Below are 23,633 nucleotides of genomic sequence, written 5' to 3' on the forward strand. Positions count from 1 at the left end.
TGAATAACTTTCTTCTGATACTACATTTTAGTAAATATATTTGTTTCCATGAAATGTTGGGCACATGCAAGTGAGGTATTAATATCGTTAATAGGCTAGATTGAATTTTTTGGCCTATTCTGGAAGCTTCAATTTGGTGCTAAAAACTTTGCCTTTCTTTGGGAGTTTATATCTCACTATCATGTTATATTGCTTCAGGCAAATCTGACATGTCATTTAGCAATTTTTATTAAGTAATAAATAAAGATATCTTATGCTAAGAAGAAATAAAAAACAAAACACCACGGAAGAAGATAATGGCCAACAAATTCCCTTTTGGCAGTATTTATTTATTTTTTACTTTACTTTTTTTCTTACTATCGACATAAATAGGTGCAAGGTGGGATCTAATAGTTAGTCCTCAACTATTTTTTTAAGATAATATTTTTAGAAGCTTCTGAGGATTCTACTGGCCACTGAGTTCTATTAAGAGATGACATCCTTGGTTTCCCTCAAAGAAGTAGATGATAAGAGAACTGAAAGGCTCTTGACAAACTGTTTGTGTCAACTTGAACACCCACATAGTCTCTTTTCCTTTAAATTATATACTTTTCACATTATTATGCTTCTAATTATTTTTCTAATTTAAGACACCAGTCATTTCCTGACATTATGCAGTGAGCATGAATATATATGACATTTCAACAGTGAGTAGAAAAATTGTAATTCCCTGTTGAGTTTCAGTTGAACACAGGGTGGAAGAGAAAGAAAAACATTCTCCATAAAAATAGCAGACAATCCAGGTTAATACAAATGAAATACAGTAGGCAGAAAAGACCTGTTATAAATAAGTCAAGAAATAAAGACACGTTCTGACATATCTCAGAATCATACTCAGAATTGGCTCAGTTGCTAGAAAATGTTCTCCTTCAGTTTTTTCAGTTGCAAGAACTTAACAAATCACAAAACATCAAAAGTATGGGTTTTTTTTTTTTTTTTGAAGTGAACATAGCCCACCTTAATAAAAAACTTTTTTTTGTGCTTTTACCAGCCATTATATTTTGGCCCATATATATCCCCACCCACTTTCCCATTTGAATTCACACTTGCTGATGACTTACCAACACTTCGTTATCTATTCTGCAGATATGATTGTTGATTGCTAATAAGTACTTCTGTTTGCAACGGATGCTTACAATTGATGAATATATTTGTAATAAAAAATTAGGAAACGGGATAGTGGCTTTTACTACTGTTTGTGAATGTTCACTTTTTAGTATTACTTTTTAAATTTTTTTGCTTTCATGACATCTATTAAGCTAGGAGTCCATGGCTCAGTATAAGTAAACATTATCTATTCACTCCAAGAATGGCTTGGTTGGAGTCTGTATCATTCCACACAGAGTTGAAATTCATCATGCAGCTGCATTTACAATTTAAGAATATGCTAGATATTTACAAAGCTACAAAGAATAAGAAAAATCTTTCTAGATTGGACCAAAGGAATACTAATTATGTGAGATTTCCTAGTTCCAAAAGTAAACTCATAACTAGTTCCTGTCTGATATATTGCCCACAAACTGAGAACTAAGTAGTTGAGTGCTTCTTATTCTCCCTATTTCTCGTGACAAAGATTTATCTACATAGCCACAGGACATGATGTTGAGTTGCTGATGCAGAAGTTCTCAAACTTGCTACTTCAGTTTATCATTCAGATTCAAGAGGAACTATTTGATCTTGGTTGGATATGAAAAAGGGAATTGATGCATATCCCATTCTCCAGTAGACATCTTCATGGTCTTCCAGGCAAGAATTGCCTAACCACATTCTTTCAAACAAAAATTCCTAAGTCTAAAAGAAGTTTTAAGTAGGTAATTCTGAGAGTAACTCTCTTTCTTGCAATAGTGTGGAATATTTCATTGGTAGTAGGCAGAACTAGTTCATTTTGAACCGCCATTCTTTGGAGTAGATTTGCAAAAGCTGATGTCTTAATACATATTGCAAAACAAAGCTTCAAACGTGGATTAGCAAAGAGTAATTTTGCCCCTTACTCCAACTATGCTTTTCTTAACAGTATCCCAAATGCAATGTTTACAGAAATGCTTCTGTTCTTGAAAAAAGTATTCCAACACAGAAATAACAATGAAGAAACAGGTCCTCTTAGTTGTGTCGTGAATGGCTAGAATATAGAATAAATGGCCTTGAATATGACATTGACTCTGTTTCTTTATTCCTGATTTTAGAGAACTTAGAAGCTGGTGGATACAATACAAATATGGATATTATTCTTGATTGTTGCATCAGTATCCTGCTGATCATAGATAGGTGTGCAAGAAGTTGCTATCTACAAAGTAAACAACAAGAAAGGGAATTTTTAAAGGGCACATATAAGTATACAATATATTCTTGGACAGATTCAGCAGAATTTGGAATACAAAGAACTACATAAATTCATGCCAGAATTTAAACTATAACAGTAGTTTTAACCCAAACTACTAACCTCTTCCTGACACAAAAAAGAGACCAGGTTCAGAGCAACAAAACAACAAAACTGTCAGTCAGCATATTGAAATGAGAAACATTGCTCCAAAGCTATCCAATAATCCTGGATTTCTGACATTCCATCATAAAGAAGGAGTTTTAAAATGATACCACCCTTTAGCTGAATGCAGTTTATAATGGCAACAGAAACAACATTGAAATCTTGAGAAAGTGAAATTACATGTTACTCTGGGAGAAGATAATATACGATACATTCAGATTGTTTCTTTCTCAGCAAGCTTAGTCTCTGTACCCTACCCCTTTCTCCTTGCTCAAGAAGTTTACTCTGGTTTGTTTTAGAGCCTCATTTTTTCCTCTGAAATGCAGAGTGTCTCCAAATATGAAATATTTCAGCAGCATCAACACTGAAAAAAGACAATTCACTCAGTGTTAGATAAGGAAATTTCCTTTCTACTTAAGGTGCATGGGGCAGTTAAGGACACTGGGGAAAACGTGTAAGAAGAAGGATGGAGATGGAATTAGCCATTTTTGAGAACATATATTCACAAGGTACACATTGATTGTGGTATCATTCTTTCATTTTGGCAGTCTGGTGGAAGATCAAACTGATCTTACAGGAAAGAGCTGCTTTGCATTAGAAAATATATTGACATTTCCAATATGAATATTCTGGTTCAAATGTAGGAAGAGCTTGAGGGAAGTTAGTGACGTACACAACTCTAGGATTGCAGGATTGCTCTCTCCCATCTGTTCATGGAACTATGTGCATCCATGACCATTTCTGCTTTGGCTTCTGGAGACAAGAGAACATCCCCAGCAACGAAAGTTTTATTTAGTTTTTGTTTCAAGGCTCAGTTATGAATAGATTTTCATAGGAGTTGTTGTTCCTATCATTAACCAGTTTTCTTCCCCTCAGGCAAGCCAAAAAAAAAAAAGAGTGAGAGAAAGATATTTCCCAGTGTGGGAATTGCTATCTGTTTCCTCGCGCGCGTGCAAGGACAACGGGCCTTCTGGTAGTTGTTTGTAACACGAGGCGAGGGACAAGGTCGAAATGTTGCCACTTCTTACCCAGGATTGTAGCAAACTTAAACTTTACAGCTTTGTATTCTCATATGGTATTTTGTGTGATGTAATGAGTTTGTAACAACACACTAACAAAAAATTGCAACGTTAACAAAGATTGCTTCTAATAAAGAGGGTGTCAGAGCTTGCCCTGGGCTCTCATCCCGATTTGGCTTCAAGACGACTGCCTCAGTGTCTTCATTCATGAGAGACCACCATAACTGGTGACCCCGACGTGATCATCTGCGAGGTGGTACGTCTTTGGACCATCCATACTCATCGGCTGGCATAGCCTTGGTATACCTCATCCCTGATTCGATCGCAGGCGATCGCCGTGGATCCTCGTGAGTATGGGTGGAGGATTCTCTCGGGACCAGAAATTGCACATTGAGGAACTAAGAGAATCAACCAAACGAAATTTTTCCTTTTTAAAAGAGGGGCTCTCTTGAAAAACCCTCAGTAAAGCCTCTTTAGACACTTCCGAAATGATGGCTGCAGCTATCACCAGAGGTAATAAACCATCTGGTAATTGTTACAATTGTGGGAAGCCTGGTCATTTTAAATCACAATGTCAAGCCCCGGCAGGGGGCAGCAAAGCCCTCCGCCAGCAGAGATGCTCGACAGTAGAGGGCCGGCAGCTAGCCCTCTCCCAAGGCTGCCCATATACCATCCACTGTGTATGAATTATCAATGGCAGAAGATGTGTTCATATCCTTTCCCCATCTCTGTCAGCACACAGCTTCCTCCTTCTGCCTCCTCCTTCTCCGATAAAACTGCTCTTACAATCTCACCCTCATGCCCTTCTCAAAGGAATCTCTGTGGTTCCCGATCTGCTCTATCCTTCCTCAAGACTCTCAGCCTCTCTCTCTTTTTTTAAACAAACTTTGTTAATTTTTAAAGACATGCAGAACATGGATACACAGAAACACAAAACATAAAAGCATAAAAATCTCTTTTCTGAAAGTTGCTTAGTCCCCGGTCAAAACTCTTGGTACAGACACAGATTCAGATTCGTGTTCATTTTGCATACCATTGGCATTTTGCATACCATTGGCATTTTGCATACCATTGGCATTTTGCATACCATTGGCATCTTATTGGCATTTTCAATTTTCTACATAGCTTCTCCTCTCTTTTGAATTTTCTCGGTTTTATTTTGTTTATCTCCTCTCAATTTGATCCATTTGTCTTTCTTCTTTGAAGAAAAACTTCTCCTGTGCACTGAATGGAGTGTGATGCCTTTAACTCTTTCCCCTATATTTATAATACTTAATATAGAACACATAATTTGCACTGGGATTCTATCTGGTGCATTCTGAAATTGTGCAGTATTGTTATTCATTAGTGTTGATGTTCATTTGTGTCTTGAACATTTGGTACATTGCTTTTCAGTTAAACCACATCACATATTATTGATCATTATTTCATTGCAGTGTTCCCCCTTCTCCTACTTCAGATCTCTCATTTCACAAAAAGTTTCGCTGGGATAACATAGTCTAATCATTGATGTTGACAATCATTTATGTCTTGAACATTTTACCCCTTTTGGTTAGATATCATGCCTTTGTGGGAACACTTATGCTTTCCGGGATTGTTTCCACCCCCACATCCCATGTCTTAAATCATTGTTTCATTACAGTACTCCCTTTTCTTGGCAAAGGTTTCACTAGATTATACTGAGTGTTTTGTCACATTTTGAATTGCATGTTGTTTCCAGTTTTCTATGGTTATTTCTGGATGCAGGTGTAGAAATGCGGTCTTGTGTGCCTTTCTGAAATCCCTTTTCAGTAGAATTTGTCTATTGTCTCTGGAGAACTTTTGCTTAAGGCCTCTCATCTCTTCCTTTCTCCCTTGCTTCTTCTTGTAAATATTGGAAAAGAGTGCCTAGGACACCTTTCCCTTCTTGCTTTTCTTTTTTTTTAAATTTTGATATACAAGTTTCAGTCCATCCACACGTGATGCCATTGTGTAGACATCCCTCGAACAATTACAACAATATTTAGGGGCTATTAATTGGACCCGTCCCTATTCTGGCATCACTACACACATGCTCAACCCCTGTTTGATGTGTTAAAGGGAGGAACCACTCCAGGGGATAAAATTACCATTACAGATCATCAATTAAAAATCACCCAGGACATACAGCACATTATGCAGAAAAGGTGGGTCAACCGATGTCACAACAATGCTCCTATTTCCTTAATCTTGCTCAATACACCCCCTCCTTACCTACTGCTGTATTAACCCAAAAGTCTCAGCACACTAGCAACCTCCTTATCTTAGAATGGATACATCTTCCTCAACACTCCTAAAAATCTCTTAGTCTGTTAAAACTGGTTGTTGAAAATGCAAATGAGGATTGAAAAGAGGATTCTGCAGCCTCTATCTGCCCGAGGGGGCTTCCTCTCGGACTATCTAAAGGCTTGCAGAATCGTGGGAACTGAGGACCATGATTGTTTGTTGCAAGTAGGTGGATGGGTCAAGCAGGGTTGAGGAAGGAAAGAGGAAATCAGGATTTGCAGTCATGATAGGAGCAGGGGAGGTCATAAAGGGCTCCCTCCCTTCCTTCATGGTCTGTGCAGAAATGTGAGTTGTTAGGATTGGAAACCTGAGGAAAAGGAGAAAGATGAGTTGGGAAACTGAGAAGGGGTGAAGGTGGTTTCTGTGAATGCAAAGTATGTTTGAAAGTAAACAAGAAAGTAGCAAGGAAAAAGAAATGGGAGGGCGACCCCTGATGGGCTGGCCTTTCCAGAGAACACAGATTGATTTCATCGAAGTACTAACTCCATACGCATAAAATGCTTTCAACTACTGTCTATCCTTCACTTCAGTCTCTGTCTCTAAAAATCTTTTCTCTCTTTTTGTTACATTGCAACACCTTGTTGCACAGCACCAACACCCGCTCTTTGTAGCACACATTCGCAGCCACCAACCCTTCCCAGGAATTCTCCAGGAAGGCAATGATATGGCTGATGCGGCAGCTGCAGCTGCAACCGCAGACAGCGCCATCTCTTGCATGATTCTTTCACAACAAACACCCTGGGACAGTCATAGTTATTTTCATCAAAATAAAAAAGCCTTGGCCAGACAGTTTAAATTCAAATTTAAAAATGTCACAGGGGTGCCAGGACTCCAGAATGCATTGAATGTTTGCTTGTTTACTCTTAACTTCCTCAATGAGTCCGGATCCCCCCATGCACAGCAGCATCACGTCATTTCGCTTCCTCGCCTCATCTTGAACCCAGACCAACGGTATATTTTCATCAGCATCATGCCAGATCCTCAGTGGAAAGGTCCTGCTGAACTTATAACCTGGGGGCAGTGCGCTGACAACAACAACACCATCTGGGTCCCTGGACGACACGTAAGGCCTTTTCTACCCAAACCAGCCTTGCCTACATCAGCATCATGAAGCTGCCCGCTGCATTCATCATTTGCTTCTGGGTTTCCACATCGTTCCTGCCGATATGACAGCCACCCCATCCTCCTGCGATGCCTGCATCAAAACTACTCGCAGCGGAACAAAGACTCAGTCCACCCAGATCTATCATACTTTGAAACCTGAATGCAACTCCACGACAGTCTCCCTTGTCTGCATAACAACACTCAATATGCACGATGCTACACCAAACAAGGTATCCAATGCTACGAACCAAAGGCTGTGGGGCCCATCACCGCCTCACTGTATGTCTATGCCTACAAAGGAGGATCCAGCTCTGACCTTGCCTCAATGTTCTCAACCAGTCAAGCAAAAAATGGGTACATTGCCCATAATGTCACTCGGGGGTTACCAACACTTCTGTGTGTTTTGATGCTTGTTTTGCCATCAACAAAGGCCAAGGTCCTAACGACACTGCAGGAGTCACCTGCGGCTCACACAGCTGGCAAAGATCTTATCTACAGGAAAAGAAATATCTCTTCAAAAGGTGTCCGGGACTAATGTGGGGGCCACCACTGTTACAACTACTGATACACCCCACCTATTGACTCTGCTCAAGTAAGAGGCCCTCAAAATATTAATGTCACTGTTAAATCAAGCTCTACTTCATGTACCACTAACAAATGTAATCCTACTTGCTTGTACACTCACTTACCTGAAACAAGGTGGTACCATACCCACACATATATATGCTCAATAGAATTATAAGGTTGCAAGCTGTATTAGAAATTATAACCAATGAAACTGCTCTTGGTTTGAAAACATTAGCTAAAGAAAGTGCATTGTCTAGAACATATATCATGCAAAATCGTTTGGCTTTTAGATTATCTTCTTGCCAAAGAAGGAAGAGTGTGTGGAAAATTTAACCTTAGTAATTGCTGTATTGAAATAGATGATAGTGGAAAAGTTATTCAACAAATTACTGATAGAATGATCAAGATTGCACATGTACCTGTACAAACATGCAATGGTCTTGATTTTAGAGACATGTTTGGATCCTGGTTTCCAAAATTACCTGGTTTGCAAGCTATTGTAGCGCTTATTGGTATGATTGCTGCAGGATGTATTATATTGCCTTGTGTATTACCTATCTTTGTACGCACTATTTCTAACAGTTTATCCCTTTTGGCTGAGAAAAAAGCCACTGCACAGGTAATGGCTCTCTGGAATCAACAAATAACTAACCACTGCCATCCGAAGACGAAATGGGAGAGCCAACCTGTGATGACCCAGACGAGGACAAGATGTTTGTGATGGTCGAAGAAGTCACGAACGCCATGGATAACATCAGCATACACAGCACTCTTGCCTACGTGCCTAACAAAGGCTGCTGTTGGAACTAAAACACTCCCTGTCTTTTAAAAAAGAAAAACAGAGGAGATGTGGGAATTGCTATCTGTTTCCTCCGCGCGTGCAAGGACAACGGGCCTTCTGGTAGTTGTTTGTAACACGAGGCGAGGGACAAGGTCGAAATGTTGCCACTTCTTACCCAGGATTGTAGCAAACTTAAACTTTACAGCTTTGTATTCTCATATGGTATTTTGTGTGATGTAATGAGTTTGTAACAACACACTAACAAAAAATTGCAAACGTTAACAAAGATTGCTTCTAATAAAAGAGGGTGTCAGAGCTTGCCCTGGGCTCTCATCCCGATTTGGCTTCAAGACGACTGCCTCAGTGTCTTCATTCATGAGAGACCACCATATCCCAGGAAGTATATATGCAGTGTTTAGGTCAGGGGTGTCCAACCTTGGTAACGTTAAGCCTGGAGGACTTCAACTCAAAAGCTGGCTGGGGAATTCTGGGAGTTGAAGTCCTCCAAGCTTAACGTTACCAAGGTTGGACACCCCTGGTTTAGGTGCTGAGAAAACAGCCTCAAAGGACAGGTGCTAATAATCCAAGTTGTTTTATGTGGTATCAGGCAGAAAAACCTATTTTTTTCTCATTTGATTAATGAGACTTCGTTTTACAAATTATTTTAATGGTAAGGAGAAATCTGCATTGCTGATGCATGGTGTTTTTGCATTTCTGGCATTTGTTAAGGTATGAAGTAATCAAGTGCCAGGAGTGAATGTTCTGTTTTTACTCTATAATCCCCTTTCTAGCAGTCTGTAGACATGTTGGCTTCAAACTGCTGAAGAAAGATGATAGTACAGGTAAAAACATAATGAAGGAATTCTTCCACTGAGCTTTTTAAGAAGTGGTGCCAACTCTCATTACTCTGAGGAGTTTTCTTCTTAACAAATCGTACCATGGGAGATAGAAATCCTCCATCCAATTTCTTGCTCATCAATCTGTTGGACGATATTAAACAGTCTTGTGTGCCAGTTCTGGTTTAAGAAACAACAGTCAAACCTGAAGCTGTTCAATTTTAAAAATTCCCCTGTCCCACCATTATGGGGGGGGGGGATTAATCTACACATTACATCTCAGTAACTTCAAGTCACAAAGACATTGAGTTGAGTCAGGACCAAATGAGATGTTATATCAAACATATAATGCTAGTAGAAAATTAGTGTTCCCTTCTAAAGCTCAGCATATTGAGAGGTAATGTCCAAGTTCTCTTACTTTTGTCTTCAGGAAAGGAACTAAACTCATGACAAATCTCTTCATGGAAGAGTCATAGCTCAATAGATCAGGATGTAATTTGTATGTAGACAATTCAGGCACTTTCTTTAACACTGAATTTAAAAACAACAGGTAATAAGTACACATTCAACCAGGGAGTCATTGTTAACGATGCTAACTAGAATATATAATTCGGGGCTGAATGATTGAGTAGTTTCATTTGATTAAAGACTATCTGGTATGTTCCATGTCTGGCATCTAATATGAATTATTTTACCTAATTTCATTTTTTATTCTAAGCTCATGATAAACAGATGAATACACAGCCCATTTTTATTTTGCACAGGAATTTGAACATTGCATTACCAATACCTACTGTAATTAACTAGAGCAGAAGCCTCAATCCCTGAAATCTTGACAGAGAGCCACCTTAGTTTTTAGAGCTGCCAGCCAATACTTCTCCCTGGTTCTTTTAAAGTTATTCCTAAAGCTTGCAATATATCCTTTTTGTAACATTGAGATTGTGCTGAGTCAGGCTCAGCTTCATAATCAATTACTTTCTTCAAGCAGTGAGACTGTCCAAGAAGAACAAACCTGGCAATATATAGATTAACAGAGCTTTATCAGTTCAGTTTTCAAAGACTGAAATACAGGTTTTCTTCACAAATCCTCTTTTAATTATTTTTTAAATAAATAAAAATAAATCTCATGTTCTGGAAAACAAAAGACGACTTATGTTGTCTTGTTAGACGTAAGTGGTTTAAAATTCTTGGTTTTAGACAGGTTTAACTATTAAATGAAATCAAACAACACCCTTTTTGACTTTAGGGCCCCTACATTGATTCTTTGTGTTAGGGGATATAAAGAGCTACAAGAAAAACTGGGTAGCACATACTGTGAACTAGATTAACCAAGGTATGATGGGAAACTATTCTGACTCTACATTAGCTAGCCCTTGTTCTTAATATTTTAAGTATCTCTATTAGCTATTTTGGTATGATGGCTAGAAACTAGGAAACCATGAGTTCTAGTATTTTCTTAGACACGAAAGCCAGCTGGGTTATTTTGGGCCTGTTTCTTTCTGTCTCTCTCTCTCTCAGACCATGATACCAGGCTCAGGCAATGAGCCTATCAATTCCTGTTGCAACCAATGCATCAACACAAATGGACTCTGCATTTGCAGGAAAAACACTAGGAAGAAAAAAAAAGACACTCAAATTTTTAATTCAGAGGCCTATTTATAAAATAATTGAAGAAAAGCATATAGCAACAAGCTGTGAACTGAGGAGCAAGCTACTCAATGCAAGAAGCCTCGTAAATAAAATACCTGAATTTCTCCTCTTACTAAATACAGCTAAATTTGACATTATATTTGTCCGTGAAACATGGCTCATGCATCTCTCCCTGACTCCATTATCACAGTAAGAGACTATCATGTTTACCTATCAGATCGTGAAATCTGTAGAGGAGGTGGTGTTGCTATCTTCTATAAAAAGTCCCTACATCTAAAAAACATCCAAGTTACCTAGGAGCTTGCTCTTCCTGAGACCATCGTCTGTGAACTGTCCTTAAATATCACATTTTGGTTCTTACTATGTTACAGAGCCTCTGAATATGACATTGAACATGCAAACAAGCTAAATACACTACTAACATGGGCACACGCTTTTATCTTTCTTGGTGACTTCAATCAACCTCATATTAACTGGACCCTTAACGAATGTACAACTGAACCCACACATGCAACCTTCTACAATGCAATAACAAATCTGGGACTAGAACAACTAGTAACCAACAACACTAGACTTAACAACTGCCTCGATCTCATCTTCTGCAATAGTTTGAATTCAATTTATGGAATACAAATTAAAGAACCCTTTTCCAACAGTGACCACAACATGATTGACTTTTGTCTCAACATACGTCCACACAAAAATCATCACAATGATAGAATCCCCAATTATAACTTCAAAAAAGGCAATTATGATCTTATAAACAATGATCTCTCATCCCTTGATTGGCAATTTCTATTCTCTGGATGCAATACTGCAGAAGACCATTACAACATATTTTTACTTGAAGTCAAAAGAGTCATCAAACTATATGTACCATTAACAACTCCCAAAACCAGAAAAAAACAAATAAGGAAGCTTCAACCCAAAACAATAAGGAAGCTTCAATCCAAAAAGAATTCACTTTGGCGGAAAAACAAATCTGGTCAAGTTGCCAACATCAAAAGCCGATACAAAAATTTATGCCACCAGATAAAAACTGAATGCACCAATTATCACATTAAACAAGAAGAAAACCTTCTGTGCACCAATTCCACCCAAGGTCCATCCCACCCCTGAAAGGACCTAATGGTAAAGACTGCACCGATGACACTATTAAAGCCAACCTCTTCAACACATTCTTTGGCTCAGTATTTGTAAACAGCAATGGATCATGCCCAGTATTTCTCAGTCGAACCACAGACAACTACAATGATCTAATACATATCGATTTTACAGAAGACAATGTTGAAAAAGCACTTTGCAATCTAAAACCATCTCTATCTATTGGACCGGACAGAATATGTGCCTACTTCTTAAAAAAGCTATCCACTGCCATAGCCGAACCTCTAAGCATAAACTTTGAAAAATCTTTCAGGACCAGCTCCTTGCCAAAACTATGGTCACAAGCCACGGTCATCCCCATCTTCAAAAAGGGAGACCCCAGCCTAGTTGAAAATTACAGACCAATCTCTTTATGCTGCATCACCTGTAAAGTCATGGAATCAATTATTAACCAATCCATCATCCTCCACTTAGAAACAAACAACCTACTCTCTAATAAACAATTTGGTTTTAGGAAAAAAACTATCATGTAAACTGCAACTCTTACACTGCAAAAACATATGGACTACACAACTCGATCAGGGCAAAGCAATAGATGCAATCTATATAGACTTCTGTAAAGCCTTTGATTCAGTGGTACACAACAAACTACTCCTAAAACTAAAATCTTACGGTATCTCTGGACACCTGCATAACTGGATAGAAGCATTCCTGTCAAACAGACAACAAATGGTCAAAATTGGAAGCATCCTATCAAATTCTGTACCTGTCAACAGTGGTGTCCCCCAAGGCAGTGTTCTAGGACCAACTCTTTTCATACTCTACATAAATGACCTGTGTGATCATATCAAGAGCAACTGTGTTCTCTTCGCTGATGATGTAAAGCTATTCAACACCATAGACAATACTGCTACCCTTCAAAAAGACCTTGACTATGTATCAGAACGGTCAAACAAATGGCAACTTCAAATCTCAACAAATAAATGCTCTGTCCTACATATTGGCAAAAAAAATCAGAAAATAAAATACAAGCTGAATAGTCAAGACCTTGTTGATGATCCAAACTCTGTCAAGGATCTTGGAGTACTCATCTAAAATGACCTAAGTGCTAGAGCCCACTGTAACTACATAGCCAAAAAGGCGTTAAGAGTTGTTAACCTAATCTTACGTAGCTTTTTCTCTGGTAATATTACACTAATAACTAGAGCATACAAAACATTTGCTAGACCAATACTCGAATACAGTTCATCAGTCTGGAACCCACATTACGTATCTGATATTAGCACAGTTGAGAAAGTCCAGAAATATTTCACAAGAAGAGTTCTCCACTCCTCTACTCGTTGCAGAATATCTTATGCCACCAGACTCGAAATTCTAGACCTAGAAAACCTAGAACTACACCGCCTTCAGTCCGATCTTAGTATATAAAACCATACATTGCAATGTCCTACCTGTCAATGAATACTTCAGCTTCAACCATAACAACACAAGAGCAAACAATAGATACAAACTCAAGGTTAATCGCACCAAACTTGATTGCAGGAAATACGACTTCAGCAACAGAGTGGTCAATGTCTGGAATGTCTACCTGACTCTGTGGTTTCTTCCCCAAACCCCAAAAACTTTAACCTTAGACTTTCTACTATTGACCTCATCCCTTTCCTAAGAGGTCTGTAGGGAGTGTGCATAAGCACACCAAAGTGCCTACCGTCCCTGTCCTATTGTTACTTTTATATATATATTTTATATTTCTTATATGTATCCATGTATTCATAATTATGTTTTTACTTATATCTATTATCTTGTAAGCAACTGACAAATAAAAAATAAATAAAATAAATATTTTGGTACTCTTCAATGTATTTTAAAGTATGTTGTGGACAACTTGATGATGAGAAAAACACTAGATCTCCAAATGAGGTCCTCTTATATGCCTAGCAGTCTCCATGCTCCAAATTATGCAATTTTTAAAAACATTACATTTATTAAGTTATTTAAAATGTGAACATGCATGAAGTGAAGTAAGGCAGGGGCTAATTTTTATTTTCTAGATAGCCTCCGGCATCCACATAACTCCCCTAAATTATTTTAAGAAATAAAAATGATTGATTATAGCTGCCTGCTTAATCTATTTTTTACTGGATTTATATCTGCTGCAGTTTGAGGACTCTTGGTAACTCTTAGACCAAGATAAGTTCAAAACTGCAAGGAAATTCCTGGAAGCTTGACATTCAGACAAATGAATAGACACATCCTTACTTACACAATATTAAAAAGAAGCAATAAAAAAGCTAAGAAGGAAACAGAAAGGCTATAATACTCTTCTCCAGAGTATCTCTTAGACCCAGGTAAGCAGGTATTAGCACCAAACAAACAATCAGTCAGAAAACAGTGCCCTAATCAAGGAACCCCATGCCTGGGCCTGAATTCTTATTTTAAGAGTGGGATTCAAAAGTACATTTCAGATTGCATCACAGGCAGACCGGGACTGATAAATTGAGACAGTAAAGCATTCATACATTTACCAAAGAGCCCATCCTCATGCATATTAAATGAACACTACATTGAAGAGCTATTTGCAAATAATAGGAAAATCTTGAGACAGCAAAAATCTTATACTTACAGCAAAAAACAAGTTATCTACACTTCTACCCTTAGGTCTGTGAATCCACGTTTGCCTTCATTAACTAGTGTTGGCCTTTCAGTCCTTGTGTGCCAGACCAAAACCTATCAAGAAAATTAAATATTAAATATTAGATATTAAAATTATACAACATGCAATAGGTATCAGGAAACCTGCCTGGTGCATAAGTACACATACGTTTATGCATATGAAATCTCGGAATAGGACTCAAAAGAAATTGCAAGTCTTCTTGGAAGGGTATATTTACATAATCACACACTTACCTGGTTTATTTTTAGACTCATTATAGATACAGCAGTATTCTATAAAAACAACAAAATATTTATTCCCACAAATGCTAGAATTAAACGGGGAGGGGAACGTGCCTACAGTACATTCAAAATAGGCAAGAATGGCTAGTTGAAATAGAGGATGAGAGGCACAAATGGGGATAAGGAGAAGCGTGGAAACTGGCAGAGAGCTGGTTCCTAACTACTTGTGTGTCATTTGCAAAAAAAAAGCCAATTTAGAAATGTACAGAAAGATATTTGTTCTGAATCTAGAATACAGTATTTCTACTGCAATAATTGATCACCTGTATCCATCTTTTTTTTAAAAAATCTGCCAATGTCTCCATGGAAGGGCAACCTGGTGGGGGTTGCAAAAATCTTCATGGTCTTTCTCCCCTGCTTTTTATTCAATTGTCTTCTTTACTCAGAAAGTGCCTGGAGAAATCCCTGTAGTTTTCTTGGCAGACTTTTTTCAAAATTGAAAAACTTCCTAAGGCCGAGTGGAAAAATGCCTGGTCCAAGGTCAGCCAGTTGTCTTTATGTCTAAAGTAGAACTAGAATCAATGGTCTTCCAGCCTTAACCAATACCCAAAACTGGCTCTCACATGACCTTTAGATAGCAGCCAAGTCATTTGGATTTTTGCACCTGTTTTCATGTTCATGTATTAAGGTATATGTTTTTGTTTATATAAGACCCTAGCTGCAATGTTTTAATATATCTAGATCTGGACATTAGGTATGTGCCAGTGGTGGGATTCAAATTTTATTTAACTACTGGTTCTGTGGGCATGGCTTGGTGGGTGTGGCTTAGTGGGCATGGCGTTGCTTGGTGGGCATGGCAGGGGAAGATTACTACAAAATCCTATTCTCTCTCCACCCCACTAACCTACTTCCAAAATCCGTTCTCCTATGCAGGGCAACAAAAGAAGACCCAGCCGATCAGCTTGGACTTGGGAGGCAGAGAATAGATGGTGGGACCAGTCAGAGATGGTATTGGCCGGTTCTCCAAATTTTCGCTACCGGTTCTCCGTACTACTCAAAAATTCTGCTACCGGTTCTCCAGAACTGGTCAGAACCTGCTGGATACCACCTCTGGTATGTGCATATAATTATACTTATATAATTAACATAAATGTAATTATAATTTATCTAATTGACAACATAAACATGGGAATAATGGTCTACTGGGTAGGGGAAATTATTGTGATTTCCCTCCCCCGAATTTTGCTGACCTTTGTGCAGTTGGCAGCTTTCGGCTCTAGTCCATCCATTGTCACCAGATCCTTTAATAAACTAGTTTCTTGGTAGCCTCCTTTCACTCCATCCAACTTGAAACTGGCCTGTGGTTTCTCCAAAATCAGTTTTATGCTGATGGCAAAGCCAGCCATGTCAATGGCAAAAGGCCGGTTAGGATCAAACACAGTCTTCCAACCAACAACTTTGCCTGCTGGACTCACTTTGGGGGATTCATACCTGAGACCACCAACAAAAGCAACTGGCCAGACAGATACCTTCTTTGTGTAACGCATCTGCTTGTCAGAAAGAAAACAAGAATACATGAATACGAGTCCTTCTAATCTTTTTATATATACTGTGAGCCCCTCCTTTGGGTTGTCTGACTTCTTCTACATGTACCCTTGCAGTAGTTACATATTAACATACATTTATTATTTTCTTTTTACTTTTACTTTTCCATGTCAAATTTTCTGCTTTACTTTGTGCCTTGCCCTTCTGAAGGCCTTTTCCTGAAGGAGTTTTGTCTGCATTTTCAACATGGATGCAGGAGATATGCAGGAGATATGCAGGATCAGGTGTGGTTTTAAATATCTTATTTGTTTCCAAACACTCCTATCCATATTTCAGAACCATAACTATAATTGCAACCCTCACTCTCCAGCTATAATTACTGGTAGGTTGTACAGGCAGTTAATCGATCACCTATTTCATCTTCACTCATCTGATATCACATTGATTGGAATTTCTGGCAATTGTCCAGCACAAATACAGGACACACCTGTCTGGGAAGGGCTAATTTACATTTAGTGCAATAGCGAGTCAGGGTTTCACTGAGAAATGTTCCCAACCTTAATGTGAAATACTAGAGACTGAAACTGTGATATTTTATATGCAAAGCATGAACATATCCACTGACCTTTATCCCTTCTTGATATACCTCCCTATGACTCCTTAACCCATACCTTCTTTTGTATATCAAAAGAATGAAGGAGAGAGAATATAATCATTAATCTGCCTAAATCATGGGTTAAAAGTGAAGCCATTAAATCTTTGAATAACCTACCTCTTCAAATAGCTCCAGGCTATAGGTATTATCATCATCTGCAAAGTATACTACACCTTCAGGTGCTGGTGTGGTGCTGAAACTTTCCCTAAGCCAATGCAGTCCAAGGTTCCTCTGGAATGTACCCCTGGGAGTGTAAGATGAAATCCAGGACAAACCTAATTTCAGACTCTTAGGAGTCTCAATATTTAGGTGAGTAAAATGAATCCCTGTTTTCTCCAGTAGATTGGACACCAGGTTGGTTCTTCTAGGAGAGTCTTCCACCACTACCCAGTGGAGGTTCTGTACATGAAGGAAAGTATTTGCCAGTCGGGTCAGCTCAGCCTTCTGTACTGGTCGAGTGTAGGTAGGTGTGATCACAAATATGGCAGGCAATGTGTCTGACCATGGGGGAGGCCTAGAGTACACATAATTCCGGATTATTTTGGGAGCTGTCCCAATCGCTGGCTGCCGAGTGCATGATGCAAGCCCATCCTCCCTCACTAGAGATGTCCCATTGAAGAGTGACTTGGCTGTGCCATTTTCATCTGTTTCCTCTAAGGCAAAAGAAAGATAATACAGCATAAGCCATCCATTAAAACATTTATATAATCAGTTTCTCATTGAATACTGGCATTCTATTTCCCGATCTTTATATCTTGGACCACCTTTAAAAAAAATATAAAGGAAAAACTAAAGTGAAAAAAGAACACCCCCAAAAGTAAAAATAGGATTTGCATCAAATCCAAATATTTATTGTAACAACAATATCCTTAAGAGTTTGCAACTATGAATCATGGAAGCAGGAGAGTGTTTAATTTTCTTTCAGTGGGTGCACTGTGAGGTCACACTGACTGTTCTGGAGGGGAGGAAGTTATTCTGAACACTAATGAGTTATAACATATTTGTGTTGCCATTATGCAACCCATAAATTCTTTGTCCCCCTTCCCAGCTGTCGGTGGTCTTGCTACCTTTGTAATTTAGTTACTTCTTAGGTCCTAAGATTCTTCCTGCTTTCACCTTTGAAAGCAAAACACCCACACTGTGCGCTGTGTTGGATAGAATGAAGGGAAGAGAATCTAACCAAAAGCTATTCTCTGGGGTTGGCTGTGTATTTTTCTGCTGTAGAAAAATTAAAGATAAAAATATATATTTGGATTTCAGCTTGGATTGCAACCTGTACAATATATTAGAAATGGACTACATGTGGTTAGATGTTTGTGGATGTGCAAAAGAGCCAGCTGACCTACATGGAACTCAGCTTGTGCAAATGACTGAGAAATGGAACAGTTGTTTAAATGGGGACTTGCTTGTAGAAGGGAAAGTAAATAATAGTCTAGTAACAAAGAACAAAAGAGCCTCTGAGGAACTGAAAGCAAGTTGATTAGTATAAACTGCCAATGAATTATCAATGAACATGAGGTAGACATGATCAAAAAGAAAAGATGCCTTACTCTAGCTATATATTGCATATTAATAGTGAATTAAACCTGAGTAGGCAACAATGTCTAGCTGAACTTGACTGATCTCAGAAAAGTTAGTCGAGATCCATGATGGCAAACCTATGGCACACACAGCCATTTCTGCTGGCATGTGAGAGGTCGCCCAGAAGAGCCCCACTGCACATGTGCATACCCCACCACCAGCCTGCTGATTGTCGGGTATCTTCTGTGTATGTGCGTGGGGAGACGCATGCAGGGGAGACACGCATGCATGCACAGAGGCATGCGGCATGAAGGAGGGGGCATGCGGTGTGTGTGGGGGGTGCGCGTATGCACAGAGGCGCACAGTGCACACGCAGGGGGTTGTCTGAGCATGTGCAGGGGAGCAGTGCATACATTGCATGCACTCACACTTTTGGCACGCAACGTAGAAAAGGTTAGCCATCACTGGTTTAGATAGTACTTAGAGCAAAGACAGGTAGGAAATTCTCGAGTCTGAGAACCAGGAAAGTTTGTCTGTCTGTTTCTGCCTGCCTGCCTGCCTGCCTGCCTGCCTGCCTGCCTGCCTGCCTGCCTGCCTATCTATCTATCTATCTATCTATCTATCTATCTATCTATCTATCTATCTATCTATCTATCTATCTATCTATCTATCTATCTATCTATCTATCATCTGTCTATGCAGGTCTTGGCATGTTCGGGTCTTTTCCCATGTAAGATTGAGAGTATCTTGGTGACGTTTCGACGAGGTCCCACTCACCATCTTCAGGCTGGTGCTTTTGGCTTCGTGCTTGTGTGAGCAAAGTGTGATCGGAGCTGCTGTCTCTATAAATACTGGTGGGGAGGTTGGTGTGCTGGCTCTGTTGTAAGCGGGCTGGTTGGCTGTGTTGTTATTTCTTGATTGGTTGATGGAATTGATGTTTGCAGATTGGTTGGCTTTTTCATAAGAACATGCGAGGCTGAGGTATTGGCTGTGTGTCTATCAGCCTCCTGTATTGTAATGACCTGGGTAATGGGCTGTGTGATGACCTTCTGAGTTCTATTGTTGTGACATCCTGGGTATTGCGCTGTAATCTCCTGAGTCATTGGCTGTGTTGTAACATCCTGAGGTTTTGTGGTGTAACCTCCTGAGTTTCGTGATGTGATATCCTGAGCGGGTGGCTGTGATGTGATGTTCCGGGTTTTGGTTTGGCTCCGAATTTGAGGCCTGGCTATGTGTTCATGGTGTGTGTCAGTTTGCAATCTGTCTGTCTGTCTGTCTGTCTGTCTGTCTGTCTATCTATCTATCTATCTATCTATCTATCTATCTATCTATCTATCAATCATTCATCCATCCCTCCATCCATCCAAGAATTAGGTAATTGCAAACTGTTCAAAATGACATCATCCCTTTGCAACTGATTGTTTAATACAATTTAGGTACTATTCAATTCCAAATGACTCTGGGCTATTTATAATACATTCTCATAAAAATCCAATACAAAATTCAAACAAGTGGGGCTCTGGGACTGTTCACAGACAACAAAAAGAGTAACATAAACAACCAGGATCTTATCAGTCTATTTTACAAGAGCAAAGGGCAAGAAATATGTGAGGAAAAAAAATCTATGCTGTTTGTCAAGAATCTTTGCTGTTAAGAGATAAGAAATTATCTTCTCTTTGGTGCTTCAGACTTTATCACAACTTTCCCTGTCTTCAAGATGTAATTTAGATAAAAGAATGTATTTTTTTTCTTTCCTCTTAATAAATCTACCTTTTTATACAAATACTATGAATGTCCGTTAACACTTACTTATAGCTGGGCTATCTCTACATCCTAGATAAACTTGTGGATATTTTTTAAAAATGGGATTTTTTTATATTCTACTACTTAATTACTCAGTATTCTTTCAACCCTTTGGTTTTGTTCAAGAGCATATTATTGACCAAGAGTTCCTGAATTCATATCTCCAGCACAAATCACCCACACCTTGTACCTGATTTAATGAAGTCTTAAGCTGCAGAGAATTATATAAACACTATTTTTAAAATATTCTGATTTTTATGTAATTGAATACATTTTTTTGGCAAAAGATTTGTTGTGAAAGAAAGTTACAAAACCTTTTGTAAGCCAGGATTTATATACTTACTTCTTAGAAGGCTCAGATAGCGGGTTGTTGGATACTGATGCCACAAAGTTAGGAGAAGACCCCATGGCAAAGCAATCAGAAGTGTGGTGAGAAGGTTACGTCTCCTCAGCATGCTGCAGAGAACTTCCACTGATTGGGCATTTCCCTACCTTCCAGAGCAAAATATGGTTTTTAAAAGTGAGATAACTACAAAACATACAAAATGAAACAGTTTTCACTGGGTTGGGTCAATAGGTTCTAACACAGAATTTGCAAATATGGTGCCAGTTTTCAAAGCAATTGATTTTACTTTGTGATCTAACATGGTAGTTTTTTTCTTTTGAATTAATTAAAATAGTAAAAATACAATAATGTAAAAAAGGAAAAGAAATAAACAGAATCCTAAATTATGTTTAGAATTCTAACTATGCGAAAGTGGCATTCAGCTTTTGCATGGTACAAATATAAGATTAAACCAAAATATGGTTGAATTATTTTTGGTTTAGCTTGATATATACAGAAGCCATGGGTTAAAAAGTCTAGCTGTAATATGCATGTATACTGTGTGTATAGCTTAAAAGTAATGCAGCAGTAACGAGCAAATGAACACACTTGTTTTATGAGCAACAACCATTGTCTCAAATAATCTTTTCAACCTTGCTCCAAGATCAGAAAGGAAATGGCAGGGAGAAAACATACAAAAGCAATGGAAGGTAGGAAAAATAAGAGAGGATGAAAAGTTTTAGTTCTTTCCATCATTTCTTGTAGTATACAGTACATTAATGCTTCTCTAACAATCTCTTCTCTGTGCACGTACACTTTGTATCATAGTAATAATGCCTGGGATTGAGATATTTGGGGTTGATGGATCAAAACATGTCAAAAGTAATCGGATGTCAAAAGTAAGGGTCACTATTCAACCAAAGTAATTTATTCCACATACCACTCTAAAACCTACATTCCCATCTCCCTCACAAAATCAGTGACTTGATTTGAGCCTGTAGCATTAATAGTAGTAACATGTTGTTATCCACCACTCTACTGGTTTTTGTTTTTGTTTAAACAGAGACACTGCACTGTAATGATTCAGGGATTGGCCTCCATTATGCAGTGTTTTCTCAATTTCGAAAGTATGGACATGAAGAGAGGGCAAGAAAGGAAAATGATAAAATGAACATTGTGACATTGTGATGCAAGTGCTGTCCCTTTCGTAAATACATTGTGTATTCATGCCCATACGTTTTTGATGAAACTGTCTGATTTTGTGGATACCACTACAAAAGGCTACACAAACAAAAAGTTTTATGTGTTGGGGCAGAGGGGGAAGTTCGTCCGGTTGGACAGATGATACTAGAAGTGGAAAAATACATGGAGATGAAGAGATTACTAATTCTATTCAACCATAATCCATGTGCAAAATATGTGATTCAGAACCCGAGCACTTAATCTGCATTGCACTGTTGCAAATGACACTCACCAGCAATCCGTCGCAGCAGAGGGCATGCCTTGACACAAATTGCTCTGAGAAACAGGAAGAGGCTGGCAGATCCCTAGTCCCTTGGCTTTCTTGGAATCAGCTGGGATTTGAGGTTCCCTGAGAATTTCTTCGAGTGCTAAGTATGTATATTTAGCAACTTCTTTGCAGCCTGCCTTCCACATTCCTGTCAAGTAGAAGCTGTACCTCTGGAAGAGACACAGAGTATAATCCTCTGTATAAATTCAACTGCCTTCAAAGGAATAGCACATCTGGCTGTAATCATAGTTCTTATGAGCTACAGAATAACATTTTGTTCATGCTAGAAGAAATATGATATTATAGACATCCTACATAAAGTGCAAAACTATTACAGCTGACTTCTCTCCATTTCTTCCTGGCGGTCTGCTTCATAGACACAAAAGTCTATATAACAATTAAGTCTATACTATCTTAAGTAAAAGAAAGGAAAATATGTGATATTACGGAGGTTTCTAAATTCTGTAGGGCAGCTAGTTAATCTTAGAACCTATTGCCCATTACTTCAGTCATGAAGCTCAAGCTAACATTCCCCTTGTGTCGTATTTCACCCACTACTAATTAATACTTAACAGTCTTGATATTATAGACTAAAATAGAAATAAACACACAAAAACTGATTTGCTAGCCCTGATCATAATGCAATGTTATTCTTTTAAAATGGAAACACAGGAAAAAAGATCTTAGCTGTATACACATGCACACATGCACACACTAAACCAGAAAGGGGAAAAAAGATAGCAAAAAGACACACAAAAGAGTTAAATCTCACTTAAGAAAGCTTATTTCTTAAACCCAAAAACAAATCTTGATTACCCAAAGCAATAGTGAGCATACTTCCCATTATGTCAATTTAATATTCTTCACATATAGAGAATGAGTATATCTTTAAGCTTTTTTAAAAATCAGAAATAACACAGTATTTCCATCAGAGCAAAGTAATATTTTTAGTTACAGACTTCTCATAGCAAACCATTTCATACTGTTATGAGCACATTCTACTTCACATTTTAAACTCCTTAAATCAAGGCTATAAGAATAAAATGGAGTTTTGGTGCCTTAATGCTGCATGCGTTCATTTTGAATTAAACACAATTTCCTTCTGCTAGTAAGTTTCCCCCTGCTTGTTAGGGACTTCTGGGAGTTGAAGTCCACATTTCTTAAATTTACCCAATTTGAGAAACATTGTGTTAAATTAACTGACAGCACCATGAGACATCAGTGCAAAACACAAAACAGAACAAAATTCATTTGATGCCTCTTTCTTAAATTGTTGCTGTTCCTGAAATAGTTATTTCTGAGTAAGAACCTCGGTAGGGAACCCATCCAACTGCAAAGACACCCTTACTTGTTTTATTATTAAGAACCAATAATATGTAAAGCCACAAGGATAGCATACTGGCCTTTTGGCATCTATTTTTTGTAGTAGGTATAAGCATGGTTTTGTTGTTCTAGTGCAGAGCTGTCAAACTCCTGGCCCAGAGGCTGGATGC

General features: G+C 38.5%; 1 protein-coding gene across 6 annotated transcripts in view; it reads right to left on the bottom strand.

The window, feature by feature from the left end:
* Window positions 1-308: 308 nt before the first annotated feature.
* The window catches only part of LOC113421487 (galactosylgalactosylxylosylprotein 3-beta-glucuronosyltransferase 1-like), a 60,620-nt gene continuing 37,295 nt past the window's right edge, over window positions 309-23,633 (bottom strand). For 5 of the 6 annotated variants that reach the window (XM_087966385.1, XM_087966384.1, XM_087966383.1 and 2 more), the window contains 6 exons: window positions 22,105-22,310; window positions 20,649-20,797; window positions 17,099-17,634; window positions 16,032-16,328; window positions 14,510-14,613; window positions 309-2,323 (listed from right to left, as the gene is read on the bottom strand). In XM_087966385.1, coding sequence (XP_087822511.1) covers window positions 14,527-14,613; window positions 16,032-16,328; window positions 17,099-17,634; window positions 20,649-20,760 — 1,032 coding nt within the window. In that variant the 5' untranslated portion in view covers window positions 20,761-20,797; window positions 22,105-22,310 and the 3' untranslated portion in view covers window positions 309-2,323; window positions 14,510-14,526. The remainder of the gene's footprint in view (window positions 2,324-14,509; window positions 14,614-16,031; window positions 16,329-17,098; window positions 17,635-20,648; window positions 20,798-22,104; window positions 22,311-23,633) is intronic. The other variant, XM_087966386.1, reaches the window with a different exon arrangement.

Source organism: Notechis scutatus, chromosome 5 (genome assembly GCF_049901735.1).
Source record: "Notechis scutatus isolate UNSWTSFEM ecotype Mainland chromosome 5, rNotScu1.2, whole genome shotgun sequence".
In the NCBI taxonomy this organism is placed as follows: domain Eukaryota; kingdom Metazoa; phylum Chordata; class Lepidosauria; order Squamata; family Elapidae; genus Notechis; species Notechis scutatus.